We start from the raw sequence: 21,612 nt of genomic DNA on the forward strand, positions 1-21,612 counted from the left end.
TGGAACAACTCGTTAATTTCCTTGGTGCCTGCTGTGGCATCAAATCATTGAGGTAAACATATATCCATTTTTCTTTTTTAGCAAAACAGTTGGATTTAATGCTTTTGCACAGCCAAGAGATTCAAATGATGGGGCAATTCTGTTATCTCCAGGTGCAAATCTACTGCCTCTAGCTGTAGACTGGGAATGAATTTAGTATAATGAACCAGAATTGAAAGATGAGTCTCAGTAGGCATGGTAAAGAGCACAAATGGTTTTTTCCCAACTCTTCACCTGTAAGTACGTATTTTCAGTAATTATAGTGGCTGACAATAGGATGAATTCATTAAAAAAATGTGGTTAAATATCTACGGACGCCTACAATCATTTCAACATATAAAAATATGGCTATAAGAAGGATGCATTTTTTTCTTTGTCAAGAATCCTTCCAAGCAGATAAAAGAACCAAATTATAATATATAATCATATTCCAATAATGCTGTAGTACACAGTCTGTTGTTTTTTATTGGCAGTAATGGGTATGGATAGACAAATACTATCATATTTTGAAGACATATTTTGAAGACATATCATTTTGAAGACAATTCAAAAACTACACCAATCTAATCCGAAAGGCTAATTTTTTTTCTGTCAGAATGTTCACATGCCTTCATTTTGGATAGTTGTTCTGCTTCCAGTATCTAGGAAAGCTTTAAAGAAATTGGAAGGGGAAAGACAGACTGGATGGACAGAAGAATATAGTTACCAAAAGGACACGGGAGCATAAAGAACAAGCCATGAAGCCACACTATGATCACAACGAACCTTGTTCAGTCCCTCTGCCTTTTCATCTACAATGTGCACTCAGCTGTCTAAAACAAGTACAAGGTTTAGAAACCAAGGGTATTTAAAAATTAAAGCAGATCATCTCAGGATACTAAACTCTGAGCCAGATGCCATATTCACTCTAGCAAAGTGGAAACTTGGTTTTCAAAGAGGAACAGCTTTCTGCAACTCCTAGATCAGTGGTCTTAACCTAGAAAACCCTAGGGGGTCCATTGGATGGGATTCAGGAGGCCTGTGAACCAGGTGCAGAAAAAAAATGTGTTGTGTATATGTGTTTAAGTGCATTTTTCTGGGGAGGGGATCCATAGTATTCATTAGATGCTCAAAGAAGTTTAAGAACCACTGTCCCAGACATTTTCCAGCATAAACACTGATATACATTCATATTATCTAGGCATCTAAACAACTTCAGCTCCGTTCTGACATGCAATTAGCTAGTCTTAGGATGTGCCAGGGCTTGCACAAATTCCTTGCTACTTTGTTTCCTAGGACTTAAAGTCTGCAGTCCTATACACATATACCTTATAGTAGATTCCACTGACTGACTTCTGAGTACATATGTATAGGATTGTGTTGAAAGTTAGATCAGTGTAAAAAAAATGAGGAGGGAGTAACTTGTAATCCTATGTACATTTACCTGGGAGTGAGATTTATTGACTGTAGTGAGATTTACTTCTGAATAGGGGTTCATATAATTACACTGAACAAAAGTAGCCCTTCTTGTTGGCATCCTTCAGTCTCGGAAGACTATGGTATCACGCTCTGAATAGTGTTCTGGAACAGTGTCCTCTCCTGTGCGCGAAGCCTGGGTAAAGTAGATATGGAGGATAGACTGTTACCCATGCAGCAAATCCCCCCTCTCCACATCGCAAAGGGAAAAAAGAGGAGATGGTTAGAATTTGTATACAATTCAGAATTTCTCATCTTTACTTTTGTAAAAAGTGTAATGTTGGTGAAAGAAAAAAAAAGGGTTGTTTGGTATTTTATTTTTTACAATACATTATGTGAAAAATGTGAAAAATGACCTTTAGCAAAAGCAAGGGGTATTTATTTTGTCTTTATTAATGGACAGTAGCAAAAGGTCCCTCCTAAAGATGGGCAGATTGTGTGGAGGGAGGGCTTTTATATTACAAAAAATTCTAGATGGTTGTAGATAGTCTCTGTCCAGGCTCCCAGTTTTAATCATGTGCTACATTTTTATTCTGGAAAGTGAATATCAATTTATTCAATTTATATTTATGCAATTTTATTAAACTATCAATTTATTCAATTGATAGTACAGTACAGTAAGCATTTTATAATGCCCAATGTGCTTTACATCCATTTGTAATCGCTACAACACTGTGAATAAATCAGCATTATTAGTCCCCTTTTGCAGATGGAGGAAAGGTAGGGGTAATATTCAAACTGAGGCTTGAGTTCCCAGTTTCCCTAATTCAGAGTTCCCCCAAAGGTCAAACTCTCCCACTGCCTCCCTCAAAAACCTCCCCATCAGATGCCCAGTTAGATAAGCTATGTGGAGACTGGCAGTGGTAAAGTGAAATTCCTCCTTCAGCACTGCTGATGTAGCTACAGGTGGTGACATATGTGCCTGATGCTCAGTTTCAGGGACTAGTAGCTTGCACATGCATGCACTTTCCAAAACATGGGGTGAGCACACCATTAAGCCCCTACAGGGCTTTTGTCCCAGGGCCCTCCGAACATTGAAGCTGACACGAATTTCACCTTGGGAGAAATGAATTAAGAAAGCTTAAGAACAAAACAAATGGGGAAAATTACCTTGTAATTGCCATGCTGGGAATGATGATCTAAAGCAGCTGTCTCCAAACTGGGAAAAGCCCTCTTTGTCCTGACTGGTGCTTACTGTTACACCACCATGATGCTCATTTCCAACCTGATCTCTGCACAGGAACACTATGGGCAGTCACTTTTGCCCAGCATCCAAGCAGGCTGTACAGCAGGATGTCCAGGCAGATGCAACTGCCCTGAGCATCCCAGTGCAGAGATTGGTTTGGAAAATAAACCATGCTGTGGCAGAATGGTAAGGGCTGCTCATGAAGGGAGGGCTTTTTCCAAACCCCTGATCCAGCCTGTGGGCCAGGGTTTGGAGAGTCCTGATCTAAAGCAGTGGTTCCCAAACTTTTTAGAGGTCCTTGTGGGTGCTGCTTGATTTATAAATGTCAATGGGTTTGGCTGTAATGGTGATTGGGCAGCAGTGCTCCTTCGCCAAGTAGCAGCTTGTTTAATGCTTGAGGCACACAGCATCTTCTGCACTGACACTTTTGCAACCCACCAAAAATTGGGTCATGATCTACTGGTGGGTCCTTAACCCACAGTTTGGGAACTGATGATCTAATACAGTGATTCCCAACCTCAGGTATGTGTACCCCCGGGGGTACTCAACAGGATCTTTAGGGGTACTTGAAAAAGAATTGAATAACAGCAGAAAAAGACAGGTAGTGCCCCAGAATGCCTTGCAGGGCCAGTAAGGCAGGAAGGAAGGTAGCTAACAGACTGTGAAAGCCCCACCAATAGTTAGTTTTTGATCATCAATTCATGTATGAATCAGTGATTGAAAACCAGCACAGTAAAAAAGTTGAAACAAAATGTGGAAAGTTATCAATCACCAAGAATTTCTCAGGTCACATCTCACGCAAAACAGTTGGTGCAAAACAGTGAAAAGGCACAGTCTTCACTTCTTCAAACAGGTGAAAAGAGAAAATACTGTGATGAATACATGAAGAATGGGTTTTCATATATAGGAGATGAGTGCTTGTATTATTAATATTAATTACAAACATTTTGCTAATAAGAGTGGTACAATTTATGGAAATAGTCTGTCAAGGGGTACACAAGTGAAAACAAAGTTGGGAACCACTGATTTAAAAGAATGAACCAGAAGCAGACCTGTGCCATTGGCCTAATGATTGCATACGAACAGACCAAAGCCCGTCATCAGAAGGTTTTATTTGGGCAGAACTGTCTATAAAATTTTAATTGGGTTTTCCTCTATCTGTTCTTCAGTCACAAATTAATAGTGAATTATTTGATTATAGAAAGCTTGCAGATCTTTGCTGGTGCCGTTTCCTTGTCACTATGGTAACACATTACTGCTGACCAAAGTTCAGTGATTTTACATCTTTATTACTGGTCCTGTTAGTCCAAAGTTTATGGCATAACTTTCTGCCAGCACAGACACCGACAACAGTAACCCCTAATCCAGCTGCATAGGTGAATCACTGGACTTGTAATTAAAAGAACTGAGAGAAGGGAAAAATAAATCTTATTTCACTTCAGGAATAGATTCTTTCTCTGCCTGACAAAATGCCATCGAGGAGAAAATCCCTGATGTTTGCTTCAGCTTCTTTCGTCAGTGTATGCTCCTTTGTGATTGTTTGCCTTGTTCTTGCAACCAGAAATTGGGTCTCAAGTAAGATTAACTACTCGGAGAGAAACTCCACAGTGGCAGTATCCATTTCATATGGGCTTTTTCAAGGAGTTTGTTTTAAGACTGCACAAGCTGGACTTGGTAAAGAAGAGACTCCTTTCCAAGGTAACTAGCTTCTTCCGTGAATGTATATAGTTTTTGTTGGGAATGGTATGGCTTGATAATAGTTAGCTAGGTGTTGTAAACTGGCTCATGCCTTTGGTTTGTTTATGCAGCTACTTTTATTGAAGACAGAGGTATCAATGGGAAGTGGAAAGTTCTAAAATGAAAATATTCTACTAGCAATCTTTTACAAGCAAACCTTTAAAAAAAAAAAGAAGAAGATTGTCAAACTAGTAGTCCAGCACTGGGTACATCATGAGTGAAGACAAAGCAAAACAGCTGCAGTTGGAAGATTTGGCAATAAATAATAATAATAATAATAATAATAATAATAATAATAATAATAATAATAATAATAATAATAATAAGCTATTTCCGTATTGTTGTTGTTGCTGTTAACAAAAACAACAACTTTTCAGCCAAAAAAAAAGTTCACAAAGTGTGTGTTTTGCTGGGATCTTCCCAGACAAGTTTCTTTTGGATCTCTAGAATGATCCTAATGTTCTTCATGCAATGAAAGTGAAACAGCTAGTTCCTATAGATATTCCAGAAAGCTGACTCATTAACAATTATTGATTCATTTACTCATCTGAACAGTGTGATGCCAGAAAAGCAAAATTACGCAATATTTGGGAAGGGTCAATCAATCAATCAATAATACCTTTATTGGCATATATATTTGGGAAGGGTCTGAAGTTTGGTGCAAGAGCACCTATTTTGAGCATTGGAAGCCCCAGGTACAATTCTTGGCTCCTCCAGGTAGAACAGAGAAATATCTTGATATCCTAGAGATACCCTCTTCTCTACTCATCTGCACAGGGAGTTGGTATTCCCTGACCACTGTAAGGGGAAGGAACACAGTGAAAACTTCTAAGCAATAAATACACAGGGGTCTCACTAGGAGTGCGGGGGTGTGCACCGCCCTGGTTGACACCATGGCACTGCTGCAGGCTGAGACACAAGTCTTCCATGGCCTGCATAGCCCACCAACTGGGAAAAGTTGCCAGCCTGCCAGAGCACAGACCAAGTGGGCTATTGGTGGAAGGCTTGACCACGGAGAGCCTATGGTGTTTGTCATAAGGTAGGAGGCCTGTTTCAGTGATGTGCGCACACGTGTTTAGTAAAGAGCTGCAAGCACATACATGTTTGCACAACAATGGTGCCCAAAGACATATCCAGTGGTGGTGGGGGGAGATCAGGAGGCTTCAGAGGGGAAAGCAGAATTATTTCTGCTTAGTCCTCTGTAAGCCTCCCCTTCTGCAATAGGTCTCCTTGAATAGGTCTCTTGCACTAGTTCTGTAGTTGGAGAAGAAAGGAACCGGGAGGCTCCAAAAAGAGGGATAGGATTCGCCATGCACAATCACTACCAGATCCACCCCTCCCACAGCCTCACACCCTACTGCTGTTCCTCCCTATTCCTCCCATGTTGCTACCTTCCCTTTTCCAGTGGGTGCTGTGAGGTCTGGCAATGGTCAGGGAGCACTGCCATGTTTTGCTTCCAAAATGGCTGCTGATGGAATGCTATATACTCCATCACCAGCCAATTACTGACCACAGTTTCAAAATGCCCTGCCTTTGACAGCCCAATCTAGAATAAGGTCAGGCTGTTAATGTGATAGCCTAGAGCAGTGGTTCTCAAACTTAGGGAGAGTTTTACTCCCTAAGTAAGTCTTTGCCAGAGATGGCCTAGGGCAGCAATGCATTCCCCACAATTGCATTGCTAATGGGGGTGAAAGGGGGCTATTTTTCCTTACTGAGGGCTGCTGGCAGCTGCAGGAGTTGTGGGGATCCCCAAACAGCCCTCTCAGTTGCTTAGAATGTTGACATTGAATGTTGCAAAAAATCAGTCGCTAAACACTTCCTAGTTGCATGGCGATTGGTTTTTCTCAACATTCTAACATTCTATGTCAACATTCTAAGCATTGGGGAGCCCTGCAGAGGGCTGCTCGGGGCTCCCCACAACTTCTGCAACTGCTAGCAGCACTCCTTAAGCAAAAATAGCCCCCTTTCAGCCCTCCCTTAGCAATGTGATCCTGGGGATTGTGTTGCTACTTCCCACCTTCCCCCATCCCTTAAAGCAGGGGTCTCCAAACTTTTTGGCCAGAGGGCTGCATCAAATACCTGGCACGGTGTTGAGGGCTGGAAAAAAAATTTAAATATAAAATTTATATAACTAAATTAGAGATAGAACTTAGAAGAGTGAATAAATGAATGAATGGGCTCATTCATTCAAGCTCTCTGGCCCTTAGAACACCCTCCAGACATAACCAGAGCATAGTTCCTGTCACGTTTGGCCAAGGGGGCCAGAGGCTTTCAGGGGACAAGAGGCTGGCGGCGGGCTGGATAGAGGCTGGCCGTGGGCAACACCTGGCCCCCGGGCCGGGGTTTGGAGACCCCTGCCTTAAAGGGACAAGGGAAGCTTTACACAAACTGGTGGGTCGTTACCCACCAGTTTGAGAACCACTGGACTAGAAAACATTTGGCCACTGGGCCTTCTGTACTGCAGCTGTTAATTCCAAATTTCACTGGCTGCAAATAATATAAGTTGGTTTAGTTGAATTCTGAGAAACGAGTTAACATTGTGGGCTTTGGAAACTTTTAAAACACAGAAGGACAGAAAATTATTTTGAAGCACCATGAGATACCATATTTAGAGGAAAGGCAGTCCTCAGCTGAATACACTAACTACTAGCCCTGCCCTAACACCTGAACTCACCTTCCAAGAGTTCACAAAATTCAAACTTGTCACTTTGACCATAGCAAGTTGGCATCCTTCAGTCTCGGAAGACTATGGTATCACGCTCTGAATGGTGGTTCTGGAACAGAGTGTCCTCTCTAGTGCGCGAAGCCTGGGTAAATAGGTATGGAGGATGGGCTGTTACCCATGCAGCAAATCCCTTCTCTCCACGTTGCTGAAATGGTCCAACGGAAAGGCAGAAGCCAATACGGTTGGTTCTAGCGGCGTTGCAGGAGTTGCCAGAACGTGACTGTATTCAGCCATGAACTGCCTCAGGGACTCTGGCTCCGGATTTTGCCTCGAGGTTGACTCCTGAAGCCTTTTCCATAACTGGATGTAGCCACAAGGCAGTGGAGGTTTGGGATCAGAGTTTTCCTTCCCTCAGATGAGCTGCCTTCCCAGGCTGACGAGTCCCATCTACCCGGTGGCTGTTTAGTTGCCTCTTACGACAAGTACAGCCAACGTGAGGGCCTATTCTTATCCCCCAGGGGACACTTTGACCAATTAGCTGGGATAAAGTCATTCCATTTCCTTTTTGATTCCAAGGACTGGGAGAAGCAGAGGAACAATAGAGACAGGTACATGGAGGCAAGTAGAAGGCACCAATTGCCAACCCAATGCCTAGGTCCTCAGTCTGCTTCATGGCTGGCCCAGTCATGAGCCCACCCTTTTGAAACATATCCGCTCATATTGATTTGAGAATAGGATTTCAAGTTTATGTGTGTACATGGTTCAAAAACCAATGGAGTATGTGCTCAGGATAATCTGATACAATGGAGGACAGTGTCTGTACCTTTAACCATTGTATAGAAAAGGAAATTTGGGCAGGTGCAGCTTTTTAAACCCTTCCATGTTACCAAAAATTCCCTCAGTTACCAAACTGCAGTTACCAAAATTCCCTCTTCTACACCATGGTTAAAGGTACAGGCACCCTGTTCTCCATTATATCTGGTCAACCTCTATGTGCCACATGCTGAGCAGCCTACAATTTTCACGTCTCTAACAGCACAAGCCTATGCATGTCTACTGAGAAGTGAGTGCAATTGTGTTCAATGGGACTTACTTTCAGGAAAGCATGTAAAAGATTGCAGCCTTATTGGAGGTGAAATAGTAGATGGATATTTTCTTCAATTACTTACCTGAATAGATTGTTTCTCCAATCAGTTATTTGCATGTCACCAGCTGGAATACAGTATTATCAGAATTGGCTGAAGGTCAACATCTGATACTTCAACTTTATATCTCCTCTTGAAAGCAATTTTGCATAGACTTAGGCTTTGTAAATCCCACTGAAGTCAAAGCAAGGTGTCCATATGCTAGCAAGTGTCCTTGGTAGACTCTGAACTATTCACTTGGTTTTCATTCATAGTCTGAAGGACAAACTTCTGAAATGCTAGATGGATGCATACTAAATGCATCTGAGTAAATAATTGATAAAAAGAGATGGGGGGAGGAAAGTAAAGATTAAAATGCCTGGGATAAACAAGTCTTGTTGCTAGGCTTTCAAAAGAAATTTATGAAAAGAGGTTGTTGCTATAACCATGTTACATCATGTTTCAGTGCTGAAACCTATATTTTGTAAAAATCACAATGGGCTATGAAGAAACATCTTTGTGAAAGATACGATAAATATTAAAATGTATAAAGCAAACAGATGCAGGAGCCACAAACTGCTATATACACTGCTGTTTACATAGGCTCTTAAAAAGAAAGAGTACCACATTGTCTCCAATCACTTCAATGTAGACATTCTATGTACATTCCTTTCAATTTGGAAATCTACTATTTGCCTTTGACACAACATTCAGTGGATTTCAGTTCCATATCATCTCCATTTTTAAAGAAGGAAAATCCATTTTTAAAAGACCCAATGTTTGCTTTCCACTAAATAAATAAATAAATGTGCATTCTATGCTTTGCATTTGCTCACCAAATAATTAGATTTTCAAATGCTGGGAATTCCAAAATTCACAGCTGAGATTAGAATAGTAGCCAAGCTGCTGGGTAAAATTCAAAATTCAGAAAACTTTAAGAAAGGATATAAGACCTATGGCAAAGAAGGGTCCCAGGTCTGTCAATGGGTGTTAACCATAATGGCTAAACAGAGCCTCTTTTTTCTAAGGCAGTACACCTTTAATCACTAGAGCAGGCGTGCCCAAACCCTGGCCCTGGGCCATTTGCAGCCCTTGGGGACACCCAATATGGCTCACTGGGAGCCCCCAGTCTCCAATAAGCCTCTGACCCTCCAGAGACTTGCTGGAGCCCGTGCTGGCCTGATGCAACTACTCTCAGCATGAGGGCAACTGTTTGACCCCTTGCATGAGCTGTGGCTCCCTCCACTGTTTCCTTTTTTACATCTGTGAAGCAATGGTGGTGGTGAAGGAAAGGCTGGCCTTGCTTTGTGCAAGGCCTTGAGCTATTGCGACACTTTCATTCATTCATATAAGTTCCATCTCTAATATATTCATTTATGTAATTTTATTCAAATTTTAAATGTAAATTAACTCTTTTTTTCCTGGCCCCCAACACAGTGTCAGAGAGATCATGTGGCCCTCCTGCAAAAAACATGAACACCTTGGCACAAGAGTATGGACAAATAACAAAGGACCCAATCCTATCCAATTTTCCAGTGCCAGTGCAGCCATGCTAATGGGACATGCACTGTGTCTTGTGGTGGGATAGCAGTCACAGAGTCCTCCTTAAGGTATGGGAAATTTGTTCCCTTACCTTGGGGCTGCATTGCAGCTGTACTGGTGCTGGAAAATTGGATAGGATTGGGTCCAGAGACAGGCCATCATACCATACCTGTGAGTACATAGAAGCACTTGTTTGGCACTTGTAGAAACAGAATGCTGAGCTAGATGGGGCTTGGTCTGATCCAAGATGGCAATTCTTTGCCACACAATTTGTTTGTACCTACTATGAAAGTTGCAAAAGGTTTTCAGCAATGTATGTGCCACACTCCCTGTTGCCATGTACATCTACATTGCATCGGGCACTGATCTGTCAAAAACATCAGGGGATGGGGAACTCCTGCTGATCTCAATGGTGGCTGAGCATGAGAAGTAGATTGTAGAATATGCTATAAAACTCTGAAATGTTAATTAGATGGAGGGCATTATGGGCCACTCTTGGGTTGCAAGGAATTTGCTGTCAAGAGACATTTGCTTGTATATTAAAAGGTTGGTTAATTAGTAACCTTACTGCAAATTAAATAAAGATCTCGGGTATTATCCCCCAAATTTATTGTGACTGCTACTCTGCTGAGCAGTAAACTTGATCTTTTCTTCTACATTCGAAAAGTTAACCATGCAAATCACACAATCCTCAGTCACAGTGGCAAACTGTTATTAGGCTGCCATTAATGAGTTACATGGTGTAATAAACAAAGTGCCTCTTCTTGGACTTTAATGAGTGAGGTAGGATGAACAGGTGTACAGTTAGAGGCTGGTAGCTACCTTTGGACCCTTATTTTTTTTAATTCAATACCAATCTCTTTATCCTCTGGCACTAATCCTCAAGTGTTTTGTTTTTCAGTTTTCGATAATCTAGAACATGCTAAATTGAGGAGTTTCAATGTTGTGATCATCGTTCTCCTAGTTATCAGTTTGCTCAGCTCCCTCCTCAGCTCAATATTTACAGGCCTCAACGCTCTTAGTAATCCCTACCAGACCTTTCTGGGTCCAATTGGGGTCTATACCTGGAATTCCATATGTGGTAAGTAATATACAATGTTAATATAATAGTTTTGAAAATATTATAATGCAGTGCAATTATCCTGGATCCCAAGACAACCAATTTAAATAATTCCTTTAAATAGGGTACAAAATTAGAACAGTTGTAATGTTCAAGATTGTTATAAATAAATAAAAAATATTACAAAGACACAAAATGTTCATATCACAGTTATCTCTGGTTAATCTGATTCATCTGTAAGCCCACAAACATATGGAGACCAGTGAATACTTGATGAGAAGCCTGTTTCCACTAAAACTCCATCAGAAGTCAAAGGAAAAGTGAACTTCAGCAGTCAATGTCCTCCACATGTCGGTATATGATTAAAGAAATGCAATCATAATTGCTTTAACCATCTTGCAGGTTCTTAGTGCTGGTAATGATATTAAGCTCCTCAGGAAGCCAATTTTTCAGATTTCCAGTACAAGTCCAATAATGAGATAAAAGCTGCTGTTTTAGTGGCTCTTTTTATTTGCAGGCTCTGCTATTTTTATTCTTGCATTTTATGGGATTTAAAGAATAGGTATTGTACCTTATTCCTTTAATTTATTATGGTAACTCGTCTTGAAGTTGTTCATGCCAAAAGGAGGGCTATAAAGGGTATAAAGCTGGTGTAAAGATTCCATCTGGACTGGAAATGGCAGGCAAGGTTGGCCCAGCCAGCCCTGACGTGAATGATACAGATCATATTGAATGGGAGGGTGGCAGACTCAGGGTACCCCTTCACCCCAAGAATGCTGTCACTTCCTTCCAGACTGCTAGACAGAGCTGTACCAATCTGCTTCCCTACCCACTCAGTTTTTTCTTTGTGAGGTTCCTTTAAACAAACCAGGAAATGCACCAAAAGGGACCACTCAAGGAAGGAGTGAGGTGTGTATGTAGTGAAGTGGATCACTGCTGCCTGTGCCTGAAAAAGCCATGCAGGAACCAACAGTCCATCTCCCTATCCACTCTCCTGTCTTGCCTTTATATTCTGCAAGTACTGAAACAAAACACACATGGTTTCAATCCAGTTTTCCTTTATATGGGGTTCAGGCAGATAAAAACCTCCTTTTCCTATTGGCTACTCTCAATAGTGGGAAGCTTAGCTCATTCCTGGGCCTTCTCTGCAGCCTTGATTGGATGAATGGACTGTTAGCAAACCCCAGCAAAGGTGCCAGTTTTTTGTGTGTGTGTCCCATTGTCCTAACAGAACCAGAGGCCTGTCACAGTGGTGCATCCAATACATATCCTTAAGTCTTTCCTTTTCATTTTTTTCTGGATGTGCAGGTTACAGAGATCATAATGGCAGGCAGAACAAGCCAACTAATAGCTATTCTTTCCCTCCCACTCCTCTGGTGCAGTTGTGCCAAAAATGGGCATGTTGTATCCAGCAGGGGGTGGTGGATCAGGAGGCTTTGGAAGGGAAAGGGGATTTAAATCCCCTTACCCTGTGTAAGCCCCCACTCTGCAATGGGTCTCCTCAAACCTGTGTTAGAGATTTTGCTAGCATAAATCTGAGGACAGAAAGGTGGCAAAGAGGCTGCTGCCAGAAGAGCTAAATTCTGACGTGAGCCATCACCACTGGATCCAATCCCTCTCACAGCTTCCTAGCCTCCATTCTACCCCCTCCCTGCTCAGTTAGGAAAAAGTGGCATCAGTGTGCCCAAATCAGGAGGGACATTCCACTTAACTACATGCAGTGGAGAAGCAAAATTCCTCCAAAATTGGGGGGGGGGGGCTTCTATCCTGGATCTGGTAGATGATTTGCATGGCTGCCATGTGGCACTGCAAGAACCAAAGGAGGAATTATATATAAAGGCTGCAGTCACCTAGGAGTAAGCCCTATTGAACAGAATAAGACTTCTGAGTAGACATGCATAGGATTGGGCTGAAAATCTGTGCTCAGATCTCCCCTTGGTAGTTTTGATCTTCAAAGTTTCTACAAGAGTCCAATTTTGATCAAACCAGTGGTACAGGGAACAGGGTTAATCCTCTCTTCCACAGGTTCCTCAATTCTGCTATTAGTTTCACTAGGGGAAAAATATAGGCACAGAAATATCTGTATTTTTCTACCAGCTATGCTTACAGAAGCTTGTGAGAGGGACAGTTCAGATCATGGAAAACTGTGGAGGGAAGGGTTAATCCCCTCTTCACCAACACACCAGACCAGTCAAAACTGAAGTCCCTGAAGGCTGGTTTGGATAAAGTTTGGAAAATCTATCACTTATCACACCTACATCACATATACACTGGGACCGCACCACCTCCCCAAAACCACTGTTCTTGTGGTCTGATCTGTGTTGCTTGAACTGTGATAGTTATTCCATATAAACATGCTGTCACATGGCATTTGGGATTATCATGTCATAAGCATAGTTGGATGAGTCACACTGCAGATGCATCTGAAAAAAAAAATCCTCAGGTTAGCTTAAAAGAGTAGCATAAGAAATTGCGAAAATAGGGCAAAACTTTGCTAAGAGAAAAAAAAATTAGCAATAAGCTTGAAAGGAATTTTTAGAAAAAGTATTTCCCAGATACATCAGAAAGTTGTGACATGTTAGACTGTGAGATGAACTCCGCCAAACATTTCCCTGGAGATATAACCCTTCATTCCCCTATTAGGCTTACATCTGGTTTCTTTTGATGTACTTTGCTATCTTTCTGATCCTGCTGCTGAAATAACTCCAGTACTTAGAATGAATATGTCTCAAGAGGCTCTAGCTTTTTCTAACAGTAAGCATTTGGACTAAGAGAATTTATTCAGAGAGGGGAAAATCATACTGCAAAAATACATCAGTATAATTCCCATACAAAAAACTTGTACATAGAAAGCAAATGTACATGTTCAGACCTCTTGCTTCTGAAAACCTCTTTCATTTTTTCCTCCTAACTTTTTGGAAGGAATTCTATATTATTTTTTAACACCAGTGGTGCTTTACACAGAACTTGAAGCGGCATTTTTAAAAAAACATACCAGATTCAAACCTGCCTCAAAGCCATACCAGATTTTGGGGATTTTCTAAATTTGAATTAAGTCTTACAGTCCAATCCTATGCTTGTCTACTCAGAAGTAAGTCCCATTAGAGCCAATGGGGCTTACTCCCAGGAAAGTGTGGATAGGAGTGGGCTGTTACTCTTCTAAAATAGGGCTCAGAATTGCACTGTGGTTTAGCCTGCCTGGTTCCATTATCCCTGATCTTCCAGTGCTAGCATGTTGTTCCCATCTGTCCCCTTATGGGACATTGTATACTGCCACTTGCACCACTACCTATTGTTCAGGGATCAGCCTAGTAAGGTGGGCTTGCCAACCTGGCCAACCTCAGATGTCATCCCTGCTTTCCTTCCATTTCTCACCCACCTTCACTAGTTTGGCTCACCAAATTTTCTTAAAACATAAGAGAATTATTTATCTATCTTTCACTCTCCCAAAATAATAGATTCACTATTTGCATTTCTAATTTTTCAGGTATCAGCTCTCTTCTAACCTTGATACTATTTCCTGTGAACGTGGAGGCCAACAAACTATCCACTGAACTGGCCATCAAACCTTGCATGTCTTCAAGACAATCGAAACAGTCGAGTACATATGGATACTCATACTGGATTATTCTTCTTATAGTCCTCTGCAATGCAGCAACTATTATCATAATTGTCTTCTATCAGCAAGCAAGATATTCAGAAAGAAAGGAAAGAGAGAGGACTATAGAAAGTGCACCAAAGGATGGCATTTTATTTTGATGGGATTCAGTGTCTCATTCCAAGACCAAGGGTGCAAGCTAACCATTGGTTACATGTACGGAATGCCTGTTGACTTACGACTCGTAGACTGTTGACTCGTATGTGGGTCTTAACTGTAGATCATTCAGTATAGGATTGCTCCTTAAATGAGTGGAGTAAAACAACCATTGAACATGGTACAATCAGGATTGAGAATGGAATGTTGTACTTCATATTTTTCTAGCTGCTTGGTTAGCTATTCCACTTGATGGTTTTTGTCAACTCTTTCTGTCCCTTGTCAACTCTTCACTCTTATCAACTCTTCACAGAGTTTATATGTCACAAGTTGGGTAGATCTGTGTAAAAGTCAATTGCAATTCACCTGTCAACGCACCAAGGGCATGATAAACATCATAAACTGATCACCCTGAAATTAGTAATTGCAGAGTAACAAACTCACAATATATCAGTGTTTGCAATTAGAGTGCTAGACAGATGTATCTATTAATTCAAAACTAGCTAGTCCAGTGTTTCCCAAACTGTGGGTCGGGACCCACTAGATGGGTTGCAAGCCAATTTCAGGTGGGTCCCCATTCATTTCAATATTTTATTTTTAATATGTCAGACTTGATGCTACCATGAGATGTTCCTGCATTTGGGGAAATGTTACAGATCTGTTCTTTTAACAGGCTACGGGCATAATCCTACCCTGTGCTGGAACAGGCACGCCAAGAGACTTGTCCTGTATCCAGAGCAGGATAGGGGCCCAAAGTGGCTCAGCTAGAAGCAAGGGGAAACTTTTCTACTTACCTCTGGGTAAGGTACCCTTGCCCCTATGGGTCTCCTCAGACTTGTGCCACCTCCTGAGGTGGCACAAGTCCGAGGAGAGTGAAGCAGCTTGAAGTCGCTCCGAACTCCCTGGGAATTGGGGTTGGGACCCATCTCCCTCCTGCCCCCAGGGCTGTCCCCTGCCTGCCCTCCCCCTGCCCAGGAATGCCTCACTCCTGCCTCTTCCCTGCCTCCACCCCACCCACCCCAGAGCCTTGTGTCGGCCCAGCAGGGCCAACACAAGGCTCACCGAGGAAGCCAGTGTTGAGGCTTCTGTCAGCCTCCACAGGCTGGTGCACCTCTGTGCACCGGCCCAGCTTACTCTCGAGAAGGCGCAAATGTCTGCGACCCTCCTGGGCTGGTGCAAGGGACTTGCATTGGCCCAAATGAAGGGCAGGCTTACGCCCTATTCTGTATATGATAGTCAATGGGACTTATTCCTGGGTAAGTGTGGGTAGGATTGCAGCCTAGGATTGCTAAAAAATTTCCTGCTTGAAGATGTCACTTCCAGTGGGTCCTGGCAGATTTTCATTCTAAAAAGTGGGTCCTGGTGCGAAAAGTGTGAGGCCCACTAAGCTAGACTGTTTCCTCCACTAAACTCCTCTTGTGTCATACTGTACAGCATGTAGGTCATATGCTGAGAACCTTTGCATTGGATTTACCTAGTTATTTGGGGCCCACTCAAAAATCCACCAAGGTGTTATTGGCCTTCAGGGCCTGTTGCTGTAGCAACCACTAAGTGCTGACTAACCTGCAACCGAGCATCTCTTCAGAAATCATCACTGTACATCTTGTACATCCTTTTATAGCATAGGTTCTGTACCCGTAGCACAAAGAATGTTCATCTGACTGAAAACTTCAAGCTGATAATTAAAAAAAAAAAAAAGATTCAGATAAGCATTCGACACTCAAGGTGATTACTAGATGAAAATTGGAAATCTCCTGAGGTTTGTCCACTGCTGATAATAGCCTCCTGCTACTCCACAATTGCTGAAGCCATGCAGAGCCACTTATTTTTTCAAAGCCCCAGACATGGATTCTCTGATAATACAAATGGTTTGTTTCCATCATAACCAACATCTGATTGTAGATTTAATCGCATCGCATGATGGATGTTGGCTCAGCAAAACAGTGACAATTGCTCATTGAAGCTCACTGTGAAAATTTCTGCAGCTCAGGCAAAACTGGCAAAGGCTTGGCGGTGTGCCAGTATAGCTTGTGGGTGCAAAATGTCTGATGATTTCAGCTTAAACATCTGCAGTGGTGAAAAGTAGTCTCTGAGCTGAATAAAATCACCAGTTATTCAACATGATACATGGAACTCACATTGCTTGATTCATGCTGCTAATCGTATGGGTCTTAAAGCTTGTTGATGGAGGACCTTTGTTCCAGTTTGCGGACCACAATATTCTTCTGTTTTTCAGTCTCTTATTGGAGAATGCCTGTAAGGCTTTGGAATTAAAATTCAGTGACTGTAGTTGACCTCTCTGTCCTTGATTCGAGTATGCATGGCTGGGGGATAATGCAGTGAAACGTTTCTTGGATGTTTTCATGACAGTTGCTTGTACTATTCAAGGGGCAAGCCACTTTTCAGTTCAGATTTTACTATTGCAGCTAAAGCGTGGTTTGTCTCTTCAGCATGTGGTAGAAACTTTAGAAAGAACTTCTGCCATTTCCCTCTGCCATCATAGTAATCTTAGGTACCACTTTCGAAATACATTACAGGAACCAGCTGAACCAATGAGCTAATCTGACTGAAGCCACTGGACAGGGCTGGCCCATCCATGAGGCCAAATGAAGCAGCTTGCTCAGGCAGCAAATTGGTGAGGCCACCCATCTCGGTTTGCCTACTTGCCTCCACTGCTCTTCCTTCTCCTACCACTCCCTGAATTGGAAAAGGAAGAGGGGACAGAGAGGAAGAGGAAATGTGGAGGAAAAGACAGTGCTGAGCTAGAACATGAGAGAGTGGGAGGAGTAGAGGCTGGCACATCATCAGGCAAGGGGCAGAGCATTTGGCATGCCTCTTCAGGCGTCAGGAGGTCTTGGGCATGCCCTGCCATTGGCAGCACAGCATTGTCCATCCAGCCTGGGATGGCCCATTCATGAAGTGGTGGGCAGTCCAATCCTGAGCTGCCCAGAGCATGGGGTGGCTGCAGCACCAAAATGACAGCCATGGCATCCAACTCACCCTAGGCAGCCGCCGCTACCTCCTTGGAAGAAGGGGACATTCATTCCCTTCCCCTGCATAAGGAAAGTAGCCTCCCAATGGGGTTACTCGATTCTGCGCCCACTATCAAACGAGCCAAGAGGCTCAAGGTAGGGCTCTCAATGCAGGGCTCCACCGGTCCTGCACCCCCTCCCTCCTTGCTCCCTCCCTGCACCACACTTCCCCCCCACACCTCCCCCTGCCTGCCCTCCATCTACCTCCCCCTGCCCTGGAATGCCTTCTCCCTGTCTCCTCCCACACCCCCACTGACATCTCCACTGCCAGGCGGTCCTTATCCTCCCAATACTCAATTTTAGTGGATTTCCCTTCCAGCCCCTCCCCTCCCCTCCTCCCATGCTGACTTACCGGTGCCACAGCTTTTCCTTGGGTCGTTAGCACGCAGCTGCAGCCACTCACCTCACACAGCATCTCCTCTATGGCATGTCACCTTTTGCAATACCCATGTAGCATGCTGCGCCACTGGAACACCAATTCTGGAGATGCAGCTGGTGATAGAATTGGGACTCAAGCTAAATAAGATAAAACTGGCTCTAAGATTTATTTTTGGGGGGGGAAAAACCCACGAGCTCACTGCCAGGAGCTCACTAGGTGTTCTTGGGCAACTCACCGTCTCTCAGCCTCAGTAGCAATACAGTAATAAAATAATAATAACTTACTTTCTATCATGGCTGCAAGGATTCTACCAAAAGTAAGCTTTACTTAACAAATGCTAAGTATTCCTGCAACAAGCCCCTTTTCTGTTCTTCCTTCTCTAGAGGATTCTTTAGCACTCATTTGTGGATTGAAGAAAAAACCATAGAAGCAAGCAGGTAGCTTTTATGTGGGTGATTCTGACAGTCAGGTATAAGACAGGCAGGCACAGGAGAACTAACAGCCCAGTCCTACCTAAACTCCTGCACAGCAATGTAGCGGTGCCAGTGCAGCCTCCACTGCATCTTGTGAGGGAATTTTGGCTGCTGGAGGTCTCTTCAGGGTAAGGGGACATTTGTCCCCTTGCCACAGGCTAAGTCCCAGCTGTTGCTATGGGACAGCTTAGATCAAGTCCACACACCATGCAGGTGTATTAGGCCCTGGAAAGTGCTCAGAATTTGGCATGCACCTCTGATCCTGCACTCCTCCTGGCCCCAATCCACTCACCACAATGGCGTCGCTAGGGGTTGCGGGTGGTGCAGATCACACTGGTTGATGCGCACAGGGGGGTGATGCACACTGGGGGGTGACACACTAAGATCAAGGTGGTTAGGAGTAATACCATCCTGTTATAAACCCTTGGATGTGGAATTTTCAGCAGAATGCAATGCAGAAAACCAGAGTGAAATATCTCATTTCTATCAAAAGTTATGGCCAAAAAACTGGGCTGGAAGTGATGTCATTAAGCAGAGAGTGACATTATTAAGCAGCTAATGACCAGAAATCAGACCTTGTTCTCATATAGAAACTCATTAACTGCAAATTACAGAAGAGAAAGTACACAAGTCTTGATCATATTTCAAGATTTGGGAAAGCCCAATTTTCATGTGTGCTGCCATTTCAGCGGTAACACCTCAGCAGCTGAGAGCCTGAGGGCCAGATAAAAAGCTTCCGGGGACCGCATCCGGCCCCCGGGCCTTATGTTTGACACCCCTGCCTTAGTCTGTCAGAAAGGGCAGGCTGAGAGGAATCCAACAACACCAGAATGGTCCTGATCCAATGAATGCAGCTCCCAAAAACACCTGAGAAGGAAGTCCCTTCCTCCAAGCAGACGAATATATTGAGCCCTATTGAAAGCGAACTAAGCCTCATTGTCGTGTTTACTCATGAGTAAGCAAACGTGCCTTGGCTGGTGGTCAGGCCAGGCAAAGGGGAATGTGAAGCCATCAGAATGGTCCTGATCTGATGGAACTGGAGCTCAACAAATGCTCCAGAAGGCAGCCCCCCCCCCACTAAAAAGGATCAAAATAGGCTTCAGTTGAACTTTTTTGAGACTTGCAAAGCCAGGTGGATCCTGACAGTGATCTGGTTTAAACAGAAGTTCTTAAATTGAACTGGGCCAGCCATGGACCTCTGCAGCCCCGTGCCTGGAGCAAAGCTATTGCTGCCCCCCGTGCAGAAATCAGCACCCCCTACTCACCAGAGGCTCACGGAGCATCCCGTGACCTCCTCCCATGCCAGGAAAACCTCTGTGTGGTTCCCTGGCACTATAACCTGTGCTTCCGGCAAACTAGAAGCACAGTTTCTGCCCCCATCTGGAGCCTCAGAGAGGCTTCTACTACGTCCTATAGCGGCTGGCGCCTGGGGCATTTGCCCCAGGGAAGTCTATGGCAGACACACAACTAAACTAGGCACTGGGTAGGGCTGAAAACCTAGAGGGGGGTGTTATTGCAGGCAGCCTACTGAGGAAATTCACTGGAAAACCAGCAGGGGTGGAGTCGCCGGTGTCACTAGGGGGTGCGGGCCACACCAGGTGATGCGCCAGGGGGTTTAGCACTAACATTGCCGCATTAGGAGCTACCCCTGTCATGCCATACACTGTTGGATGCGGAATGTACAACGGAGTGCAATGCAAAAAAACAGAATTGAAATTGCTCCTTTCCTTCAAAAGTTATGGCCAAAAAACCAGAAGGAAAAAATGAATGGATCCCTATGGAAAGTGAAAGTGAGCCGTATCACGCGTTTACTCACGAGTAGATGAACTTCCCTTAGTGCATTGGAAAGGGCAGGCAGAGAGGAATCCAACAACACTAGAATGGTCCCAATCCAATGAATGCAGCCCCCAAAAACACAAAAGGGAGGAGGAGGAGCTGCCTCCCTCCCAGCTGCAGTCTATGGAGACCTATGGAAAGCGAAGCAGCCTCATGGTTGTGTTTCCCTGCGATTAGGCAGACATGCCTTGGCTGCTGGTCAGGCCAGGCAAAGGGGAATGTGAGGGCACCAGAAGGGTCCCAATCCCATGGAACTGGAGCACAAATGCTCCAGAAGGCAGCCCCCCTCCCCCCCATTAAAAAGGACAAAAAAGAGGCTTGAGCTGGTAAGGGAAAAGTTTTCTATTTTGCACTTGCAAAACCAGGTGGGTCTTTATCTTGATGTGCCTTAAATAGAAGAACTTTAAACTGGGCACTGGGGAGGGCTGGAAATCTCACTGATTCTTTTTTTTTTTGGGGGGGGGGGTTATTGTAGGCAGGCTACAGAGTAAGCTCCATTGACCACTATGGGACTTAATTCTGAGTAGACATGCATAGGATTGGGCTCACAGGCTGCAATTCTACCCACACGTTCCTGAGAATAAGCCCCATTGACCACTATGGGACTTACTTCAGAGTAGATTCACTTGGTGGAACAGGACTGGCTCCCCCTTATTTAATTATTTCTTTTATTTTAATTTAACTATTTATAATTATTTATTTTAATTTGCTTGATGATGTCACTTGTGGCCATGACATCACTTCCAACGGGTCCTGGACAGATTTTCATTCTAAAAAGTGGGTCCCAGGGCTAAACGTTTGAGAACTGCTGCAATAAAGTGTTAGTAAGTTGACACGTGGTGCATGTGTGTGACTCTACAAGTTTTCAAAATCACTAAAATCAGACTTTGGAGGACTAATACCATTATGTTATATATCAATCAATGTATAATTTCATGCAGAATGCAATGAAACAAACCACATTGAAATATCTGTGTTCTAACAAAAGGTACAGCCAAAAAACCAGTGGGGACGGGGCAATAGTTCATCACCACCTCCACCACCTGGGCCGTTGCCCCGCCCACTGCATGGGGTGATGCGTAGGCCTCCTGCACCAGGTGACACGAATCCTAGTGACGCCACTGGGCAGAGTGATGGTACATCACCATGCCCACCACCTAGGGTGTTGCCCTGCCCACAGCATGGCGGGTGATGCGCTGGTATCCCGTACCGGGTGACCCTAGTGACTCACCCTAGCGACTCACCATTCTCCTTTTCCTCCCTGTTCTGCCCACCCTCCATCCCATTCCATACTCTCCCCACCCTCCTTCCCCTACACTGGGCTTATCTG

The 21,612-nt window shown here is 43.7% G+C and overlaps 1 protein-coding gene across 1 annotated transcript; it reads left to right on the top strand.

Moving 5' to 3' along the window:
* Window positions 1-4,149: 4,149 nt before the first annotated feature.
* On the top strand, window positions 4,150-14,567 carry CLRN3 (clarin 3). The gene is made up of 3 exons (XM_066622676.1): window positions 4,150-4,378; window positions 10,650-10,829; window positions 14,296-14,567. Exons 1-3 carry the CDS (start codon window positions 4,150-4,152, stop codon window positions 14,565-14,567), a joined length of 681 nt encoding a protein of 226 aa, XP_066478773.1.
* Window positions 14,568-21,612: the final 7,045 nt, after the last annotated feature.

The sequence above is a fragment of the Tiliqua scincoides genome, chromosome 3, assembly GCF_035046505.1.
Source record: "Tiliqua scincoides isolate rTilSci1 chromosome 3, rTilSci1.hap2, whole genome shotgun sequence".
Taxonomy (NCBI): Eukaryota; Metazoa; Chordata; class Lepidosauria; order Squamata; family Scincidae; genus Tiliqua; species Tiliqua scincoides.

Coding starts and splice junctions, on each gene's coding strand:
- CLRN3 (XM_066622676.1), top strand. CDS start 4,150: ATGCCATCGAGGAGAAAATCCCTGATGTTTGCTTCAGCTTCTTTCGTC. Junction 4,379..10,649: donor AGAAGAGACTCCTTTCCAAG/GTAACTAGCTTC, acceptor TTTGTTTTTCAG/TTTTCGATAATCTAGAACAT. Junction 10,830..14,295: donor TACCTGGAATTCCATATGTG/GTAAGTAATATA, acceptor CTAATTTTTCAG/GTATCAGCTCTCTTCTAACC.